The sequence below is a fragment of the Anabrus simplex genome, chromosome 12, assembly GCF_040414725.1.
Source record: "Anabrus simplex isolate iqAnaSimp1 chromosome 12, ASM4041472v1, whole genome shotgun sequence".
Lineage (NCBI taxonomy): Eukaryota > Metazoa > Arthropoda > Insecta > Orthoptera > Tettigoniidae > Anabrus > Anabrus simplex.
Genome location: NC_090276.1, coordinates 16,394,812 through 16,416,126, shown reverse-complemented (window position 1 = coordinate 16,416,126; position 21,315 = coordinate 16,394,812). Strand labels below are relative to the sequence as shown.

At 40.5% G+C, this 21,315-nt stretch overlaps 1 protein-coding gene across 1 annotated transcript in view; it reads left to right on the top strand.

Moving 5' to 3' along the window:
- Positions 1–2,280: 2,280 nt before the first annotated feature.
- Positions 2,281–21,315, top strand: part of LOC136884411 (MOB kinase activator-like 2) — a 604,905-nt gene continuing 585,870 nt past the window's right edge. The window contains exon 1 of the mRNA XM_068229932.1: positions 2,281–2,301. Coding sequence (XP_068086033.1) covers positions 2,297–2,301 — 5 coding nt within the window. The 5' untranslated portion in view covers positions 2,281–2,296. The remainder of the gene's footprint in view (positions 2,302–21,315) is intronic.

The following is a 21,315-nucleotide window of genomic DNA, read 5'->3' as shown; positions in this document are numbered from 1 at the left end:
GGTCTGTTTGCGTTGGTGCTTGCAATTGTTTTCGGTTACATCCCCTAAACCAGAAGTCAGTAGTCTAAAACATGCCACTCCATCTGATTCTCCACCGACATCATATTTCAATTTATTTTTCACTTTCTCTCTGGCAAGATACTTCGGCTAGTTGATCTTCCAGAGACGGAAAATATGGTCGGAGTGTGGATACTAGCAATTCCATCACTTTCACTGCCTTGTAGTATTCCTTCTTTTTCCGCTGCTATCTTGTAGGGATCTGTCAGCCAAGTTAAAGAGTACACTAGCAGTTTCCCGCTGGCTCCGCCCGCAATGTACAAAGTATGGTGTTGTTCGTTACTATCCTCACGGATGTATTTGCACAGTTTTGAGTTAATGAAATAAAGCACATGATCTGCTGTGGTAATAGAATGTAATATTATGTCAACAAAACACTTTAAAATACATCACACAAAGAAATTGAATTAAACGTTCCTTGGAACAACACTACGCGCCGAACTGTTAAAAAGTCCTTCAAAGATCTTTGTCATGGAGACAAATGTACTCATAACTTATCTCAGGATCTACCAATTTAAGTAGTTATTACCTCAAAAGAAAGCTCTTGGTCCACTGAGTGTTTTTAGACCAAAACGAACTGCGTACCTCAATTAGAACGAAAGATATGATTGCTTCAAAGAGACAAAATATTGAAAAAATCAAATAATTTGAGAAAGGCGGAAGTTAAGTGATTTATAGTACCTGATGACAAATCTGTGCATGAATACCTTTCAGTTTTAAAAAATGAAGGAAATCGACCAGATAGAATGGCCGGATTGACTGACTTAAGTTTTCATAAATTTTTTAAATATATAGATAATGCTGTATGTACAATAGTGAATACATAGTTCCTACGGATCACAGTTTGGGAATGGCTGCTCTAGAGCATGATGAGGTGAGGCCTCTTTCAGTCGAGGTCATCAATCAGTGCGTCACATCACAGCCTGCACGGTCGCGTCACGTACAGAAATATTCTCTGCCTATGTCCAAGTTTTCCTTCTATGATCAGTTACATCAGACTGTACTTGCCATTCCCGAAGACGTGATCAAATTATCCTGCTTGCCTGCGTTTTGTGAGGCTTGGTCATCCTTGACACGCACAACACATAGCACTTCGCAACTCGCTAACGAATTTCAGGTCACATGTTCATTTCTTGTAGTGCTACTGAATCTGGTTTTGATTTCAATATTCCAATCTCATTCTTGTGTTAGCTGGCATCCTGCGTACTTCAATGTAACAGTGTGATAACTGCGTTGGTGATTACCATGAATTTTGTTTTCTGAATGTTTTAAATGCCACTTATATAAAAAATAATGTTATGATTAAAACACTTTTTATTGATCTAATTAGATCGAGGATGATACAATTAGTACACACAATATTATACTTTAAAATAAATTGCCGAGCTGAGTGGCTCAGACGGTTGAGGCGCTGGCCTTCTGAACCCAACTTGGCAGGTTCGATCCTGGTTCAGTCCGGTGGTATTTGAGGGTGCTCGAATACGCCAGCCTCCTGTTGGTAGATTTACCGGCACGTTAAAGAACTCTTGCGGGAATAAATTCCGGCACCTCGGCGTCTCCGAAAACCGTAAACGTAGTTCATAGGAGGTGAAGCCAATAACATTATTTTTTTTAATTAAAAAATTGAATGACAACAGGTCACTAATTAGTGGATGTTTACAACACAGCCGGTCTCCACTTGCTGGTATTTACCTGGAACGGGCGACCCTTCCGTAATCTTGATTGACAGTTCTCACCTTTCGCTTCACGCATACCACAGTCACTTTACATAGCAGCTACATCAATACAAGTCTGTTGACTATTACAACACATGACTGCTATACATGTGGCTCGACTCCAGACAACGCTGATAACTCGCACAATCAACTTACGTGACAGCTCCACACACTGAGCACATATCACTCGGCAAATTGTAACGGTCTCGACTCACCTTAGCCGCATTCATCATGTTTGACATCCGCACTCGGCCACAGCTACGCAACTACTATCAGCTGTTTTCTCACATGCAACTTGGATGACGTCATCGAGCCAGCGATTCTATACTCCTCAAGCACATCTTTGGCGTTTCCAGCGCCGTGTGTCACGCCTTCCCCTGTACTTCTCCTCTCCAACTCGCCCTATATAAACTGCACACAGTACCTGCCTCAGAGAGACATTCTTCGGCTGTTGAAGAGAGGGCAATATATTTATGCTACGCTCATGTATATTTTCACATCTGTATGGGACTTAATTTCTGACCATGAGGTACTGTATTCTGAACTCTGCTTTTCTTTCTTTCGAGTGTTGTACTCTGTTATGTATCGATTACGCGGCAGCTGGATATCTAATTCCTTTATTCTGAAATTACTTTTTTAAATTTATTTAAGTGATTAAGAACTTTCTGAGTGTCGATACTTTCAAAAATTTCTGTTGTTTCAAATTACTCTGTATTCTTCTGCTGTTTAAATGGCCTGCTCCTACACTTTGTTCACCTCTGTCTTACTGGGCTATATGCATCGGTCTTACACTCAGTGTATTTGGTATTATATATGGAAATTGCATTCTATTTTCTAAGCCAGGTCTATTATTTCTGAATGTCCGGATTGGTGATTTTGTAATGCTGTCCTTTAATTCGTTTCCCTACTTTATGGTCTTGCTTACCTTTCCTACTCTCTTACTTATTTTGTACAGTTGGTTGGGAATCATTTTTTCTGTTCTTAGTGGTTTTTGTGAAAATGCTGTTATGATGTAATCATAAATTGTACCCTTTTTTGTAAACTATGGTCTGCTCATTGACTTTCTTGATGCCATGCCACTTATGTCTTATGTTTTCAATACATTCATTGTTGTTCATCTAACGTTGGCAATTCTGATTTTTCTCCTAGCGTCCTTGTAAACTTCCTCCCTGTATTTGCATTGCTATTTCCCCTCTGGTACTATCCTCGGATTACCTCTGGATTGCCCAGCTCTTGTATTATATTGATTCCACGATCCCTTATTTTTTTCTACATCGTAATAATAAGAATAAATTATCATAATATCCCTACGTCGTAACGTATACCATCTCGCCACAAAATCAACACCAATCATTAAACAACAGCTGCCAACACTACTCCAACAGCTCCTCCTGTTCGCGGCGATGGTGATGAAGTACTAGAATCTTCAGGGTGCGTCCGGAGTAAGAACATTCTTGTTGCACCTTCTAGAAAATCCATGGAGAGAGGAAACGAAAGGCACAGTACAAGGAGAGGCCGTCACATGCCCTCAGACTGGCTAGGAGGTCCCCGGGCTGACTCACTCATCCCTTGAAGGAAATACGGAACGGGGCTACAGAGGACTAGCAGTTGCATGAGTAAATACCATTTTTAAACTTTCTTCATCATGCCCCAGGTATTTCTGGGGATCCTGGAGCCACCTCGGCTCAGTTTGGTTTTGGCCGAGTGTTTAAGACCGGATGCCCTTCCTGACGTCACGTGATTCGCGAGATGAAAATCTCGACCCAGAATCGACCGGTATTCGAAGCTCAGCCTTCGGGATGGGAAACCAGAAGCTACGCCACTGAGCTAATCACGCCCCTTAGTTGCATGAGTAAATAATAATAATAAAGTCGAAAGTGAGATTCATCTGTGAAATAGCAGGTCCTTACGAGGTTAAGACTGGCGTTCGATAAGGCGATGGACTGTCACCACTCCTTTTAAATCTCGTACTGGAAAAAGTTATTAGAGAGTGGGAGAAAGAACTAAAAATTCAGAGCCACTGGAAACCCATTCAACTTGGACGAACAAAAGATAATCAAGATCAGTTGTTTGGCTTTCGCAGACGACCTAGCAGTATTAACGTACAGTGAAATCATAACAGTGAAACAGATAGAAATCCTCAAGTGATGCGCTGAAAAATCTGGGCTACAAATTTCATTTGAGAAAACTTAAGTTCATTTGTACTAGATTGAACATTCAGAAACTGTATACAAAATACAGGCAGATTAAACGGTTTCCAGACTTCAAATACCTGGGTAAAATTATAGCTGGAGAACATGCAACATTTCCAACATGTCCACACACAAAGATCATTTGAAACGCTGGGTACTCAATAGAAAAGGCGATCTAGAGAACATTGTGAAGGAAGAACGAAAGATCATGAGGGAAATTCTTGGTCCAGAAGGAATCTAGACGGATACAGGCTGAGTAAGTAACAAACTGTTCAACCGGGCAGCAGATATTAGAAAAGGTACGCCTTCAGAGACGTTCAAACAACATAAGATCATGACATACAGCAGAATATGGAAGAATCTTCCATGGATCCAAGAAGTGGGAAAAAAAAAAAAGAACCTGAAGAAAGCCCAGATAGATACATCAGGTTGGGTTGGTTTGGTTTGGTTTGGTTTGGTTGGAATCTAGTGAACTAACGAAAGGACCGGAACTCTGTTGGGCGACCTTTAGCTGAATTTTAATTATTTTTGGAGGGTAAACATCAAACGTGGCGTCTCCGACGACCTTAAAAAGTAGTTAGTGGAACGTAAAGCAAATAACATTATTATTATTATTAACATCAAACGTGTCTCCAGAGATCGTTTACATGCCGACATCGTCCGGCTTGGAGTGCGGAATAGATTTCTTTTTTTCGTGCCCTTCAAAAGTCGAGCTACCTCTGCCGAGTTTAAACACGTGATTTTAGGATTCGGAGGCCAACGAACTACCCCTTATTCACAGAGGGAGCTTAGTGAGCTGGAAAAAATCACGGAAATGCTACCCATTGTCCATCCACTCCAGGTCTTCTCGTGATGGACAAATTATACAGTGTTCAGTTCCTATTTTTGTTTTTATGAGGCTCTTCTTCCGTGTCGTTGCTTTTGTTATCTAAAGCTTGTAATTTTCGACGTCAGATAAGGCCTCATAAATGGATCAGAGAGAACAAAAGCCTTCTGCTAATGTTGTTGATGAAAGTTGAGTGACAGTTCCCCCCCCCCCCCCCCGCCTCCCTCGGTAATTCAATTGCTGGAATTCTCTATCCGTTTATAATAATTTGAGACCACCACACAGTCGTGTGATATTATTAGTAACGCTAGCGACACTGGCGGATGCTGCGGTAATTAGTTAAATATTTCACGGGTGAGCGACTGAATGTTACAGGAGGCCTTTCCATCACATGGTAATGACGTCAAGATGAATAAATACTGCACGGCTTTAGGACTTGTTTTTAAAAAAAGGACAGAGGGCTGATCGACACATTGGGGTCAAAGTACGCTACAAGACTCATGTGCTTTGGATACTAGGTCCTTGGCTTGATGTGCTTGAACCAACTTACAGTTAGTTGTAAGTTCAAGAATTCTGTGCCAGACCAGATCAGTCGTTAAGGTTGTTAATAATAATAATAATAATAATAATAATAATAATAATAATAATAATAATAATAATAATAATAATAATAATAATAATGTGTGTCCAGTCTTTACCGGGCGAGTTGGCCGTGCGGTTATGGGCCCGCAGCTGTGAGCTTGCATCCGGGAAATAGTGGGTTCGAACCCCACTGTCGGCAGCCCTGAAGATTGCTTTCCGTGGTTTCCCATTTTCACACCAGACAAATGCTGGTGCTGTACGTTAATTAAGGCCACGCCCACTTCCTTCCCACTCCTAGGCCTTTCCTATCCCTTCGTCGCCATACAACCTATCTGTGTCGGTGCGAAGTAAAGCAAGTTGTAAAAAAAAGGAAAAGAAAAGGAAAGAAAGAAAGAAAAAAAGAAAGAAAAGTCCCAGCCTTTCGTTTCTCTGCGGGGTTGGGTTTGAAGTGAGATCAATCTTCGTACCGAATTGTTACCATCGAGTGCCGTTTTGTCGCCAACATCATCAAAGAAGTTTATAATTTCGTGTGGCTATTTCTAACCGAGTGCAGACCTTCCAATGAGGGTGGGCGGCATCTGCCATGTAACTGCGTGTTATTGTGTTTGAAGAGGATAGTGTTACTTGTGCTGTGAGAGTTGTAGGGATGTTGGGGGCAGCACAGACACTCAGCTCCCTAGCCATTGGAATTAACCAATGCATTTTAAAGTCCCCGACCCGGTCGGGAATCGGACACAGGACCCTCTGGACCAAAGTCCAGCACGCTAACCATTTAGCCATAGAGCCGGACATCAGAGGAGTTTTTTTTTTTTGCTAGTGGCTTTACGTCGCACCGACATAGACAGTTCTTATGGCGACGATGGGATAGGAAAGGGCTAGGAGTGGGAAGGAAGCGACCGTGGCCTTAATTAAGGTACAGTCTCAGCATTTGTCCGGCGTGAAAATAGGAAACCACGGAAAACCATCTTCAAGGTTGCCGACTGTGGGATTCGAACCCACTATCTCCCGGATGCAAGCTCACAGCTGCGGTCCCTAACTGCCGTGTGCAGACATTTCAATTTGACTCCATGTGGCTGTTTGCTCATCAATTTCGACGTTCCGTTTTACTCTAGACCCACTAGATGGCAGACCGAGTAAACCGAAACTCTCTTGGGCGTCTATGGCTGCGATGTAATGAATTTTGTCGGGTAAACACTAAATGTGTCACCAGAGATCTTTTACATGCCGACATCGTAGGACATAGAGTGTCGAATGGACTTTTCAGAAATCTGGGTTTGAACCTGCTCAACCACTGATCCACAGAGGCAGCTATTCAATTCAGTCATAAGGTATATGTTGTAATGGTAGCATAACTCTATAAGACCTGTGATACAAAGGTAAGCACTGAATAAGCTAAGGAAGGGGAAGATATATGTTGTAGAATATATAGCATTGTTAACGTCTAGGACAAAATAAATAATATTTGTTGTAGTAATATACAAATTATTGTAAAATAAATAATATTTATTGTAGTAATTGGCAAATTATTGTAAGAAGGAGAATGTAATGCACGTATCGAATTTAATGAATTGCAATAAACGAGGGGATGGGAATACTCTATCTGTTCTTTTATTCTTCTTGTTGGAGGTGTTCCCTCTACCTGACGTGTTGGTGAACCTGCAGGGGTCCATGCGGGTCAAGTAGCCTTTTCTTTATGGATGTGATTATGTCTCCCTGATCATGATCCTATAGGTCCAGGGATGGCGAACCTATGCCAGGCGTGTCACTGGGTGACACGTGAACACGATTTCAGTGGCACGCCACATGAACATAAGAATGTTTTTATATACATCTTGTAGTACAGACAACACATATCTTATAGTGTTTCAAGTGTAAGAAATAAATATCGAAAATCTAAATACTAGTCCATTCCGACGTACAATATGGCAACACTGCTACACTGATAGGCCCGAAAGTCAAGGGAAATAGTGTCGTTTTCTGGTAGTTTTGTATACGGACATCGCAGACATGTTTTCGGTGCCGAAAATAACATTAACCATGGGCGCCCATATGACAGTTTCTAGAGGGGGGCCAGACCTGGGGGTACGTAGTAATTTTAATATTTTGGAAGATAAATGGCGATTTGTATTCCGCGGTAGAATAACCCACGGTATCCCCTGCCTGTACTACCGCTTTTACGTAATACTGACTTCTCTTGAAAGGAAAACACCTGACTACACTAGATTTTTGCCTTTACCTGAGAGCTGGAGAGGGCCGCGGCCCCACCTTGCCCCCGGGTATGGGCGCCCTTGGTGGTGACCGTATATTTCAAGAACTGTGGACAAGGGAATTCGGACTAACAGCAAGATGTGTTGCCTATGTTCGAAAACAACATATCCCCCACATTTAATGTGAAGCCCAGTTTTGGAGACTAATCATTCAAATGTTTGTTCCATTTCAAATGAAGTAAGAAGAGAGCTTGTATCATCTTTCCGGCCAAGAAATAATAATATCAGTGAGGCTGTTTCCATCTGTCTCACTGCATAGTACAGCATGCGTGGGAAAACGATCTCTAACGGTGAGCTCTTATTGACGTCGACACATTGTTTGAAAACTTCCCTAACAAGTAATAATTAACAGCTCAACTGCTGTCAAGGATATAATAATAAAAATGAGCGGAGAAGTTTCGGAGCAATTGAAAGCTAATTTGGATAACTCTCACATGTATGCAGTATGTTTTGATGAAAGCATGAATGTGATCTTACAGGGAAGGATAGGTGTTTTTTTCTGATTTCCTTGCGGAAATGTGATGAAGTAGAAATTAGTTACATTGTTGAGCATATGAACTACGACAACATGGGGTTGGAGAGGGGAGGGGGTGTTGTAGGTTGTAGATTTTCCTTAAAAGAAAACAAGAAGTGGCACGGTCAACAGTTAAGAATAATAAACCAGACTCAAAATGGCACGCTAGTTGGAAAAGGTTCGCCATCCCTGCATAGGTGCTATCATCTTCTCATATGGGTTATAATATCCTTCTGAAGATTTTCCGTTCCTTGGGCTTTATTTTCCTGGGTGGACCCTTCCTGGTCGTCAAGAGACATTCAGAGCAGTAGCGGCGCGAAGAAGTTCGGGGCCTCCCCAACAATAATTAAAAATGCCCCCCCTCCCCTCGTTTCCTGATAAGGTAAGTTGCAAATTTCTTTCGTAGTACGAGGTTGTATATCGTCACAATGAACGACAACGACGCAACGATAATAATAACATAATTTAGTTTTCAAATTCGAAGAAATTAAAATAATACACTTCTGTGGTACGAACACACACACAAGAAATGCATATTCCAATTATAGTAACCAAAACACCCTGACCGTCACACTATCAAGAAATAATCTCGTTCCTAGGACCAAGTAATTTACAACTCAACCATCCATCGTAAGCCTTCTAAGCTACACTGACTACCTAGAGTTACAAACAGGCTTGAAACTTCATTATTTAGATAAGGAGGAATCTTTGTTATCGCATCTTCGCTGACTACTGGGTTCTCAGAACTGGCTAATTACTTCAAAAGCTTTGTTGATTGTTGTGAGTGGCAGCAAGGGATGGTTATTATTGGAACAGGTTGGGAAACCCACACACTTGTAGAAATAACTACCCTATTGAATAACCCTCTGTAATACAAATAATACTGTGTTGTGTGCTGTAGCTTTATCAATATGTAATATCACTCTTCAGTTACTGAATTAAGAAACAGTCATAGGTCCCTCGCAAGCCCTGGGCCCCCCCGCCCAGCGGGGTCTGCGGTTCCCTTATCGCCGCCAGTGATTCAGAGCGTAGAGCACAGAGGGTCTTGTTACTGAGTTGTGATGTTTAAGTTTAAGATTCTTGGAAAGGTATTTGGATGGTTAAATGCTCTTGTGTTGTTATTATTATTATTATTATTATTATTATTATTATTATTATTATTATTATTATTATTATTATTTGTCATGATTAATTGCCTTGCCTTTGCTGATGACGTTGCGCTGCTATCTAGGAATACTGACACAGCAATAGAACAGCTGAATGTACTAAAACTACAAGCAGAAAAGGCAGGACTACAAATTTCTTTCGAAAAAACTAAATATATAACAAACATCAAAACAGCCCCTCGGTACCTGAAGACAGAACACGGTAAAATATAAAGAGTTGATAGATTTAAGTATTTGGGTGAAATAGTGCAATTGAAAACAAATGAAAGAGAAGCAAACAACACCAGACGGGAGAAAATGGCTGCGGCTTTTCGTAGGACATATCCTATATACAAGAAGAAAACCATCTCCAGACGAGCTAAACTAAGGCACTACAATACAGTGATTAAAACGGAATGTCTGTATGCTAGTGAATGCCTCCAAATGACAGGAAAAGCGGGACTGAGAGAAGCAGAGAAATTTGAAAGAAAGATCCTTCGCAAAATAATGGGTCCAGAGATTGTGGATGGACAGTATAGGCTGCGAGAAAGGGAAGAACTTTACCGAGACAATGAAAGGCTAACTGAGTCCATGAGAAAACGGAGGCTTAAATTCTATGGGCATTTATTTAGAATGGATGAGAAGAGACTAACGAAAAGGAAATTCACAATACTAGACAGCAGACCTAAAGTGTCGGACAAATGGTTCAGGGAGGTGAGAAAGGATCCCAGACAGGTGGGACTAAGTTCGGAAGACATCTCAAACCGAACAAAGTTTAGGTCAGTGATCGACAGATTTCAGGGATTCCATGACGAACCAAAACTTAACCGTGGGTGGACGGACGAAAGAAGACAGGCTGCCAGAGAGAGGATGCTGAAGTTCTGGGCTGTGAGGAAGGCTTCCAGAAACATGTAATTGTTATCTAACGTGGTCTCTAATGGCCGTAAACGAATATATATATATATATATTATTATTATTATTATTATTATTATTATTATTATTATTATTATTATTATTATTATGTCCGAGTCGTTGGCTGAATGGTCAGAGGGTCCCGGGTTCGATTCCCGGCCGGGTCGGGGATTTTAACCTTCATTGGTTAATTCCAATGTCCCGGGGGCTGGGTGTTTGTGCTGTCCCCAACATCCCTGCAACTCACATACCACACATAAATCTATCCTCCACCACAATAACACGCAGTTACCAACACATGGCAGATGCCGCCCACCCTCATCGGAGGGTCTGCCTTACAAGGGCTGCACTCGGCTAGAAATAGCCACACGAAATTATTATTATTATTATTATTATTATTATTATTATTATTATTATTATTATTATTATTATTATTATTATTATTATTATTATATTGACGTCAGTGTGATCCACTCCCAGATGTTGGTAGAAATGGTAAGCACATCCTTATTGTCTTTTGTGTGCAGCTTGCTATATGTTTTGTTAGTGAAGTCCTTGAACCCATGTGTTGTATCATGCATGTGTATGAGTCAGGCTGCTAATGACACGTGACTGACTCACCTATTGTTTGTGTGTTTCAGGTAAGTTACCAAACTACTCCACCAAGATTGACCGCGGCTTTCTCTTTTCACCACCGCAGGTGAAAATTGTCGGTTTACCTGCATCCGGCACATCTTCCTTCGTGCAGTCGGCTTATCAGTGGAGGTAAATGTATATCTTATTATAAAGTCCCCGGCTGTGTTTACTGTTGTGCAGAGCATTTATCACGAAAGGTGGAGGTGTTTGGAATTTTTTATCTGCGACAAAAGGGAGCCGAGGAAAGGTGATTTTAGTGAAGAAAATTAAAAAGGAAACGGCCAGTCGAACGCTTTCGTGGCTTACGTTGTTGAAATCGTCAACGATAGACCCCTTTTGTGGAGATACTGTTGGGCGTAAAAAAAACTCTCCATAAAATTTCATGACGCTATACAGTGTAACTATCTGTAAAAGGTAGCACACAATGAACGTTTTTATGTTTCAGTTTGCAGTAAAAAAGTCATCCCTCAATTATAGACGATATTTTGAGATTAATAGTCCGCCTCTGTGGTGTAGTGGTTAGTGTGATTAGTTGCCAACCCCGAAGGCCCGGGTTCGATTCCCGGTTCTGCCACGAAATTTGAAAAGTTGTACGAAGACTGGAACGGGGTTCACTCACCCACCTCAGCCAGCCTCGAAGTAATTTTCCATGGTTTTCCACTTCTTCTCGAGGCAAATGCCGGAATGGTACCTACCTTTAGGCCACGGCTGCTTCCTTCCCTCTTCCTTGCCTACCACTTCCAATCTTCCCATCCCCCACAGGGCGTCTGTTCAGCATAGCAGGTTAGACCGCCTGGGAGAGGTACTGGTCCCTCTCCCCAGTTTTATCCCCGACCAAATTTCTCTCGCTCCAGGAAGTGGTAGAGAGGGGAACCCTCGCTGAGTCCGAGAGAACCAACCCTGGAGGGCACACGGATTAAATTAAGAAATACAATTTTGAGACTAATCACGTAATTCTTGTCGAAATAAAAGTTCCCTCTGTGGATCAGTGCTCGTGTTGGCCTACGGTTCACAGGCTAGCAGGTTCAAACGCGGTAGAGGTTGTCGAAATTTTGAAGGGCGGAAAAAGCACAATCGACACTCCATGTCGTAAGATGTCAGCATATAAAAGATCTCTGGTGCATTTAGTGTTTACCGGACAAAATTAATTTAAAAAACTCAGGTGTGGTTGCCGCCCAAGAGAGATTCCGTTTAATGTGCCATCTAGTAGACCTAGAGTAAAGCGGAACGTAGAAATTGATGAACAGGCAGTTGACTGTGAAATTAAATTAGCCGAGGCCATACGAGTATTATTATTATTATTATTATTATTATTATTATTATTATTATTATTATTATTATTATTATTATTATTATTATCGAAATACAGTGTTCGTATACCTCAGTAATCTTTCCTTCCTTCCTTCTTTCTTTCTTTCTTTCTTTCTTTCTTTCTTTCCTTCTTTCTTTCTTTGTCCGTTTACCCTCCAGGGTTGGTTTTTCTCCCGCACTCAGCGAGGGATACCACCTCAAGGATAGTGTCCTGGAGCGTGAGACATTTGGTTGGGGATACAACTGGGGACTGTGACTAGTACCTCGTCCAACTGGCCTCACCTCCTATGCTGAACAGGGACTTGTGGGGAATGGGAAGCTTGGAAGGGATAGCCAAAGAAGAGGGGATGGAGTGGCCGTGGGATTAAATTAGATACCTGAAGAAGAAATGGAAAACCACGGAAAACCACTTGGAGGACGACTAAGGTGGTAATCGAACCCCCCACTCCCACCCCCTCTACTCAGTTGACCTCCCCAGGCTGAGTGGACCCCATTCCAGTCCTCGTACAACTTTTCAAATTTCGTGGCAAAGCCGGGAATCGAACCGGGTCTCCGGGGTTGGCAGTTAATCACACGTCGCCTACACTCCTGTAATCTATTAGACACTCGCTTTGCATGGAAAAACTTAGAATTGTCAACATGAACTCGCTCTTTCCTCTTCTCAGCAGAAAAACATAACCATGACTTCCATTTTTATTTTCGTGTAGCGGAAAATGTATTTTTAAAATCTATTTGTGGGTTCTATTTGTACGGTTGTACTGGAGATATCTCAACCAAACTTTATAGAATGTACCAACTCAACGGTACTCGTTTATGCACATTTTTTACAATACCTGAATGTACTGTTCATTTATGGGAAGCATGGAACATAAAAATCCCAAAAATCTCTGATGAATTTGTGTATGCAAAGAATTACTCAATAACAAGCCGGTAGAACTAACTCACTCGTCGGACTATCTCGTCTGTTTCCTATTATTTGACAGCAATACAGATATCAAAACAACATTGTACAATTTAACAAGACCATGGGTGCTATAAACTCATTAATGGATGTGTACACAAGTCTCTTGTCCTCACAGCCGGTCTCCACTTGCTGGTATTTACCTGGAACGGGCGAGCCTTCCGTAATCTTGATTGACAGTTCTCACCTTTCATTTCACGCATACCACAGTCACTTTACATAGCAGCTACATCAATACAAGTCTGTTGACTGTCAGAACACACGACTGCTATACATGTGGCTCGACTCCAGACAAGGCTCATAACTCGCACAATCAACTTTCGTGACAGCTCCACACACTGAACACATATTACTCGGCAAATCAACACCAATCACTAAACAAGAACAGCTGCTAACACTACTCCAACAGCTCCTCCTGTTCGCGGCGATCCTGCTTATATATCCCTGGTGATGAAGTACTAGAATCTTCAGGGTGCGTCCGGAGTAAGATCATTCTTGTTTCACCTTCTAGAAAATCCATGGAAAGAGGAAACGAAAGGCAAAATACAAGGAGAGGCCGCCACATGCCCTCAGACTGGCTAGGAGGTCCCCGGGATGACTCACTCATCTCTTGAAGGAAATACGGAACGGAGCTACAGGGGGCAGGCAGTTGCATGAGTAAATACAATTTTTAAACTTCCTTCATCATATCTCAGGTATTTCTGGGGGTCATGGAGCCGCCTCGGCTCAGTTTGGTAGATTTACTGGCACGTTAAAACTCCTGCGGAACATAATTCTGGCACGTCGGTGTCTCCAAAAACCGAAAAAGTAGTTATTGGGACGTAAAAACAATAATATGATTATTCTTTCTTCGATTTTGGCCTGCTTTGGACCACTGTGAACGTTTGACTTCCTGGTTAGTCCTTTTTTCTTCTCCCAGAACTTCTTTATTTCGCCGAGGTTCGTCTTTCTCTCCTCTGACCACTTGTTCTTAGACTTTGCCTGGAACCCCTTGAATTTATCAAGTTTAGCTCGAGATGTATTTCTATTAAAATATTTCTTTTCGATCGATGAAAACTTCCTCCATGTCTTCTTGTTTCTTCTACCCATTTAGTAGTTGGTTTTAATTTGATGATGTAGCTAAAGATTTTCTCTGTTAGTTGACTCTCTTCATTCTTTTTCTTCTTCCTCTTCTTGTCCTTACTATTATTATTATTATTAGTATTATTATTATTATTATTATTATTATTATTATTATTATTATTATTATTATTATTATTATTATTATTATTATTATTATTATTATTATTATTATGAAATATCGTGATGAATGAATGATGCTTCTCGATACACTGTTCGCAACGTTTGGTTACCAGTTGACAAAAGCATTTTTTATTCGTTCATCGGGGACAATAGGTTGAACTTATAATTTATGACAGAGATAACACTTAACGATGTAGTGTGCTGTGTTGGAGCCAAAGGTCAAGCCTCTTAGCAGCGTGTTGGTCAGTGGCTGTGAGTTGGTTGACATGTGCTACTCTTGCTTCCTTTCCCATAGGAGACTGGCTCCGTGGCTCGGCTCTGCGTCATCGAACCCGAATACTGTTGGTTTGCATTTCAATTTTTTAATACAAAGTTTATGAACTTATTTGTACGGACAAAAATTGCATAACTGCGAGATTTCCTAAGAGAAAAGGAAATGGTGAGTGGTGTTGATTGTTTTAAGAGGAAGTGCAAGTGTACAACCATTCTCTGTGAACAGTAAATCAGAGGAAAGATGGAAGCAGTCCTCCCCTCAAGAGTTTGAGGGTATCGACACCTACTAGGGTGTGAAAATAGAATATCTAACAGATAGTCGACCCTATAGGGAATCGAACCGATCGCCTTCCTAATCAATTCTCACAGAACAATAATTATGATAGTAAATGTTATAGTTTTTATGTGTTTTATTGGTTTCTAGTAAGAAGGTTATTTTTTTATATCGAACATGAGGATTATTTGTTGAATTTTCTGCCCTATACTTTGTTGAAATCGTAAGCATTTTACAGTCATGTCGTGGAATAGTCCGCCTGTTGGCCGTTGTCGTTAAGTTCTCCGCTCTATATGATCTGACACCGTGGTTAGCCGGTTCGAGTCCCGTTGGTAAAAAAAAGTCCCAATCAGAATGTTGGCCGGCAGGATAGGAGAGGTGGTGGTATACGCTGCTGATGGTGTTTCGTCCGAGGATTGGGGTGCAAAGCCTTGAGCAAACCTTTTGATGCTATTCGGCAGTGGTAGGCTATGTGCCGGCTCCGGGTTTCAGTAAAATAAATCAATCAGTCACCATTGATCTGCATTTAGAGCGGATACTCATTCTGATTACCCAGTCTTTTCTTAAATCAATTCCAAAGAATTTGGAAATTTATTGAACATCTCCTTTGGTAAATTATTCCAATCCCTAACTCCCCTTCCTATAAACGAATATTTGCCCCAATTTGTCCTCTTGAATTCCAACTTTATCTTCATGTTGTAATCTTTCCTACTTTTAAAAACACCACTCAAACTTATTCGTCTATTTAGTCATTCCACGCCGTCTCTTCACTGACAGCTCGGAACATACCACTTCCTCGAGCAGCTCGTCTCCTTTCCTCCAAAGTCTTCCCAGACCAAACTTTGCAACATTTTCGTAACGCTACTCTTTTGCCGGAAATCACCCCTCACCCTCTCCCTTCCTATTATCGTACATCACGTCATTCTCTCATCTCATTAACTCCCCCGGTCGTAAAAACTCGCTGTACACTGTTGGGGAATACAGGTGCTGTCTTATATAATTTACAACGAGGGTTTTAACACCGAGTCTGCTATAGCCTGGATGGGGGATTCAAGAAGTCCAGAGTTTCTTTAGGTATAATCCCTCTGGCGCCCATCATCAATCCAGCTACTTACCATTTTTGTATTCTGTATCTGTTTTTAAGGTCCTCACACCATGGTCCCTAGTTGGCCCTTTTCTCATCACAGATTACTTTTGGCTGGTGTTCGTCGGCCTCAAATCTCAGAGTCGGGTCAGACACCACACCTGCTCCTTTAGCTTGGTCGACTATTATGATGTCAGCTCGATGTGTTGATCCGTCTTCAGAGACTTCGAGCGAGCATACAAATATACAGTACAAAAAGCATTTAACTTATTTTCCCATCCTTTACAATCAACTAAAGAGATATTTCAACAATGACATAGTTTATTTAACTGGGAGACAGTATCAGCTGTCAATCTGTCAAAGACTTACCAACAAATAAAGAGTTGACAGATCTGTCACTTCTGTCTTCATTCACACAATTGATATATTCAGTTCCATCTCCATTTTCACGTACACTGTCGTCATCTTCAGAGAAATGAGCTAGCTGGGAGAATACTTCAGCATCCATCAGGTGCAAATAATACTCATTGTGAATTATATTGAAGTAGACTTACATTTATTCACTTTATATCAATTTAAAATAATGTTTAACAACAGTCAACAATGATTTCCATAACATATAAACTATTGAAATATATCGTATGCCCGATGAGGAGATAGGGCTGTGATGATGATTATTTTTAAGAGGAAGTACAACTAGCTAATCTTTGTCTAATAACACTAATCAGAGGGTAAACATTGAAGGGGTCCGACACTTCGAAAAATGAAGATATCGGCCAAAGAAAGACAAGGGCCACGAAGGGCGTGAGAATGAGACTCCCTAGCCTCTATACCTAATACCGTCGGGGTCGGAAAGAAGAAGAGTTGACCAAGGGAGGTCGGATAGGATAGATGAAAGTGAGGAACCTAGCATAAGTAAGCAAGGAAGCAATGGCAGGACTCACCTTAGGGCCCCGTGGTCGCCAACCCACGCTCCCAAGTTGAGAGCTGTTGGGGCCTGTTTAGTTCGCCTCTTACGACATACAGGGGCTACCGTGGATGTTATTCTACAGCCCCCCACCCACAGGTGGTTATGCCCGGTGAGTAGAGGTAATAGATTTTGACATTTTCTAGAGTAGCATTTTTCAGCATTTTACGTTGAAAGTGTTATTTTCGAATGGAGAGCTGGGTGGTAAAATCGACATATGAAGTGCTGCGTTTTCCAGTTTAAATTCAATTAAAGGAATATATCAAATTGAAATGAAATTGTGAACATTAATAAACATGTACAGTAAATTGATATGGACCTGTTCACTCATAAAAAAAATATGGAATTCAGTATTGAAGGCAGTAAATCATTTTTGTTCATTTGAACTCGCCCGTGAAAAGTTTAACTCACAATTCATTCAATTTTACTTTCATTTGATTCTTCAGGCTGGCATACAGTGAGAGCATCATTCTTCAAGATAATATAGGGCATTTAAAACTCTCAATTTAACCATTTTTTTTATATAACAATGTTTTAAGGAAAGCCTTCCTGTGACTGTGAATTAATTATTTATGAAATAATAAAAATGGTACCAGTTTCACGACCTGACGATGGAGTACTGAACCGCGTAGTGGAGTAAATAATTTAATGCAACTTGTGAATGGTAACAGTTTTTATTATGTCATAAGGAATAAATTTCAGTATCGCCAGCCTTCTGATTCAAGAGTCAATTGAAAGTATAACACTTACAGCGCACCCTGTCATCATGGCTATGTTTCTTCCTGCACACGAGAATATCTCATAAAAATGTAATTTCGCTTTTGTGTATGTGTGGAAACTCATACATTTCGTATTTTATCGTGCATTAAAAAACAAACATAAACACTTAATTGTCCTTCTAGCTGTGAGCTTTTATTCTGGAGATTGTGGATTCGCAATCCACCATCTGTAGACCTGAAGATGTTTTTTCCGTGGTTTCCTATTTTTACACCACGCAAATGCTGGGGACTGTACCTTAATAAGGCTACGGTCGCTACCTGCCCAATCCTAGACCTTTCCTGTTATTCCGAAAACCTTTGATGTATTAGTGCGACGTTAAGCCACTAGAAAAGAAAGGTCATTTAAACGTCAAATTACCAGAAACCAGATTAGATGAAAAAATATAGAGAAACTCTGGAATCTGAAGCAACAAGTAGGATGGATTAAGGAAATTAGAGAGGATATAAAACAAAATTTAAAGAAATTGAGAAAAGCTATAAAATTAGGATTCAAACCGAAAGTAGACAAACGACATACAATGAAAAGGGTTACAGATGAGGAACGACAGAAAAGATCACAACAAATGAAAAGTTACTGAGCAATTCGGAAAGAAAACTTATCGAAGAAGATGACCAAAGTGGTCCAATGAGACGTAAAAGAAGAAGAAGAAACGTCAAATACACTTAACTTTTGCTGCATTGGGCCTCGTTTCAAATTTTTTGCGATTGCGAATATCTACCTATGATATGACGCATCTGACCACAGTCAAAATGCGCTGCATGTTTATCAAGACGTTGTGACTCAGACTTATTCGCCACCTCTTGTCTGAGTAGCATCTAAATAGTCGCACCACGTTTGAAAAGAGTATGGTTTGGAATACTGATTTCTTCCTAAAAGAATTATAGTACTTTGAAAACAAGTACACACTGAATTTCACTATTTTTATTTAACACTGCTATGTTGGTGGGTGAAATCGGTATAGTTCCTTCTAAAAAATATATATTTTGATACGATATCTTCGTTATTTGTAAACCCACGGATAAGTGAAGCATATTGTTTTACGAGCACCTTAATACCGTTTATGAATATGTAAACAGAATGTCGATATCTTTTACGGGCCTGGAGATAGTTGCAGTCTTATTGACTTGCCCTATACAGAGTTCACCGTAAATAAGACATAAACTGTTAAAGATATCGACATTCTGTTTATACTGCTATTAGTGTTACCGAGGGGCTTATAATCTAACTCGTAGTACTTTTTGAAGGTGACAGTATGTGCTGAAAGAACGATATTTAAATGGAACTACACTTACGGACATAAATTTAGCACTGTGATCGTTTTGGAAATCAGACAAGTACTTGTCGAGAAATGGAATGCATTCAAACATGCTTCATGTGCCAGCTGTGGGCTGCTCTTTTCGATTGAATGACAAACCAGGCGGTTATAAGACGTGCTGTTAACATACTGAGTTCTTTATTCTGACAGCCAGGTATTCGTTCCACCGTACTCGTTAATACGCTATAATTTCGCCGTAGGTAACAGGTAAACGAAATAGGACCTGTATAGGACAGAATTTGCTTAATTTGAATTTATTGAGAGCAGAATATGTATGGCTTGATTTTTTTTTAAAGAAGCTTTTCCCGTTGTGAAAAGTTAATGAGCATTCATATGAAAATCCTCAGCCTATTTCCAGTCATTCGATCGGGTCAGGAATGCAATGAATGAAGCCCCATAATAGCGGCGAGGATAGGAATTGTGCCGCCTGCCGAAGCCTATCGCACTCCTCTGGGGCAATGATTAATGCCTGACAGATGAAATGATATTGGAAAGTGTTGCTGGAATGAAAGATGACAGCGAAAACTGGAGTACCCGGAGTAAAACCTGTCACGCCTCCGCTATGATTTGAAAAGGTCTAGTAAAGTCAGTTTAAATATATTTTATATAATTATATTATCCATCACTGGGAGTGAAGAGTATCCTTTCTTGCGGTTCGTAGCTCTGGGCCGAGTGCACTTAATTCATTCATTCATTCATTCATTCATTCATTCATTCATTCATTCATTCATTCATTCATAAATCCTTACATGCATTCATCCATCGACTCATTCCATTAGGAATGCTCTCTCCTCAGTTGGTGGTTATCCGTGACTGAGAGAGAAGTGTTCAATCATGCATGCATGAATAAAATTCAGTTACGCATTAATTAATTAATTAATTAATTCATTCATTCATTCATTCATTCATTCATTCATTCATGTATCCATTCAGTTATTCAGTTCATGCATAGTGTCTGTTGAATGTGGAGGAGAACTCTCTACAGACTTATGACTAATTAATAAATAAACGACTTGGTCTTAATGGCAGATTGTGCCGAAAGCCTGCAGTCTAATATCTTGGAACTTGAAAATAAGTGTAATGAGTATGGTATGAAAATTAGCCTTTCGAAGACTAAATTGATATCAGTAGGTAAGAAATTCAACAGAATTGAATGTCAGATTGGTGATACAAAGCCAGAACAGGTCGATAATTTCAAGTATTTAGGTTGTGTGTTCTCCCAGGATGGTAATATAGTAAGCGAGATTGAATCAAGGTGTGGTAAAGCTAATGCAGTGATCTCGCAGTTGCGATTAACAGTATTCTGTAATAAGGAAGTCAGCTCCCGGACGAAACTATGTTTACATCGGTGTGTTTTCAGATCAACTTTGCTTTACGGGAGCGAAAGCTGGGTGGACTCAGGATATCTTATTCATAAGTTAGAAGTAACAGACATGAAAGTAGCGAGAATGATGGCTGGTACAAACAGGTGGGAACAATGGAAGGAGGGTACTCGTAATGAGGAGATAAAGGCTAAGTTAGAAATGAACTCGATGGATGAAGCTGTACGCATAAACCGGCTTCGGTGGTGGGGTCATGTGAGGCGTTGGAGGAGGATAGGTTACCTAGGAGAATAATGGACTCTGTTATGGAGGGTAAGAGAAGTAGAGGGAGACCAAGAGGACGATGGTTAGACTGAGTTTCTAACGATTTAAAGGTAAGAGGTATAGAACTAAATGAGGCCACAGCACTAGTTGCAAATAGAGGATTGTGGCGACGTTTAGTAAATTCTCAGAGGCTTGCAGACTGAACGTTGAAAGGCATAACAGTCTTTAATGATAATGTATGTATGTTATATATTTTTAAATATATACGTACATTTTACGTTGCAATTATCTCAGAAGTATCATTTTTGCCGTCTCCTTCCCAAGATGCGATAATGTATTTCAATCATTGAAAATCAGATATTGATAACGAACGATTTTTTTTTTGGCATCACTTTACAGATTATGTCTGGCGAGCAAGGCCTACGGTAATGACGAATGTGACGTCATTGGCGGTACACTTTCTCTTTCAACACACTCTGTTTATTCAAATCCACAGCCACAGAATTTTTGGCGACTAATGTGTCATTACTTCCGTCACACATTTTGTCACCTTGCGTCCATTTTCGGATGACTCCTAGCCATAAGACATATTCAGGGTAAAAGTGGTGTGCGATGCCTTGTAAGGAACAACATTATTGTCCTGACATTTCAAAGCATAAGTCAGCACTGCCATGT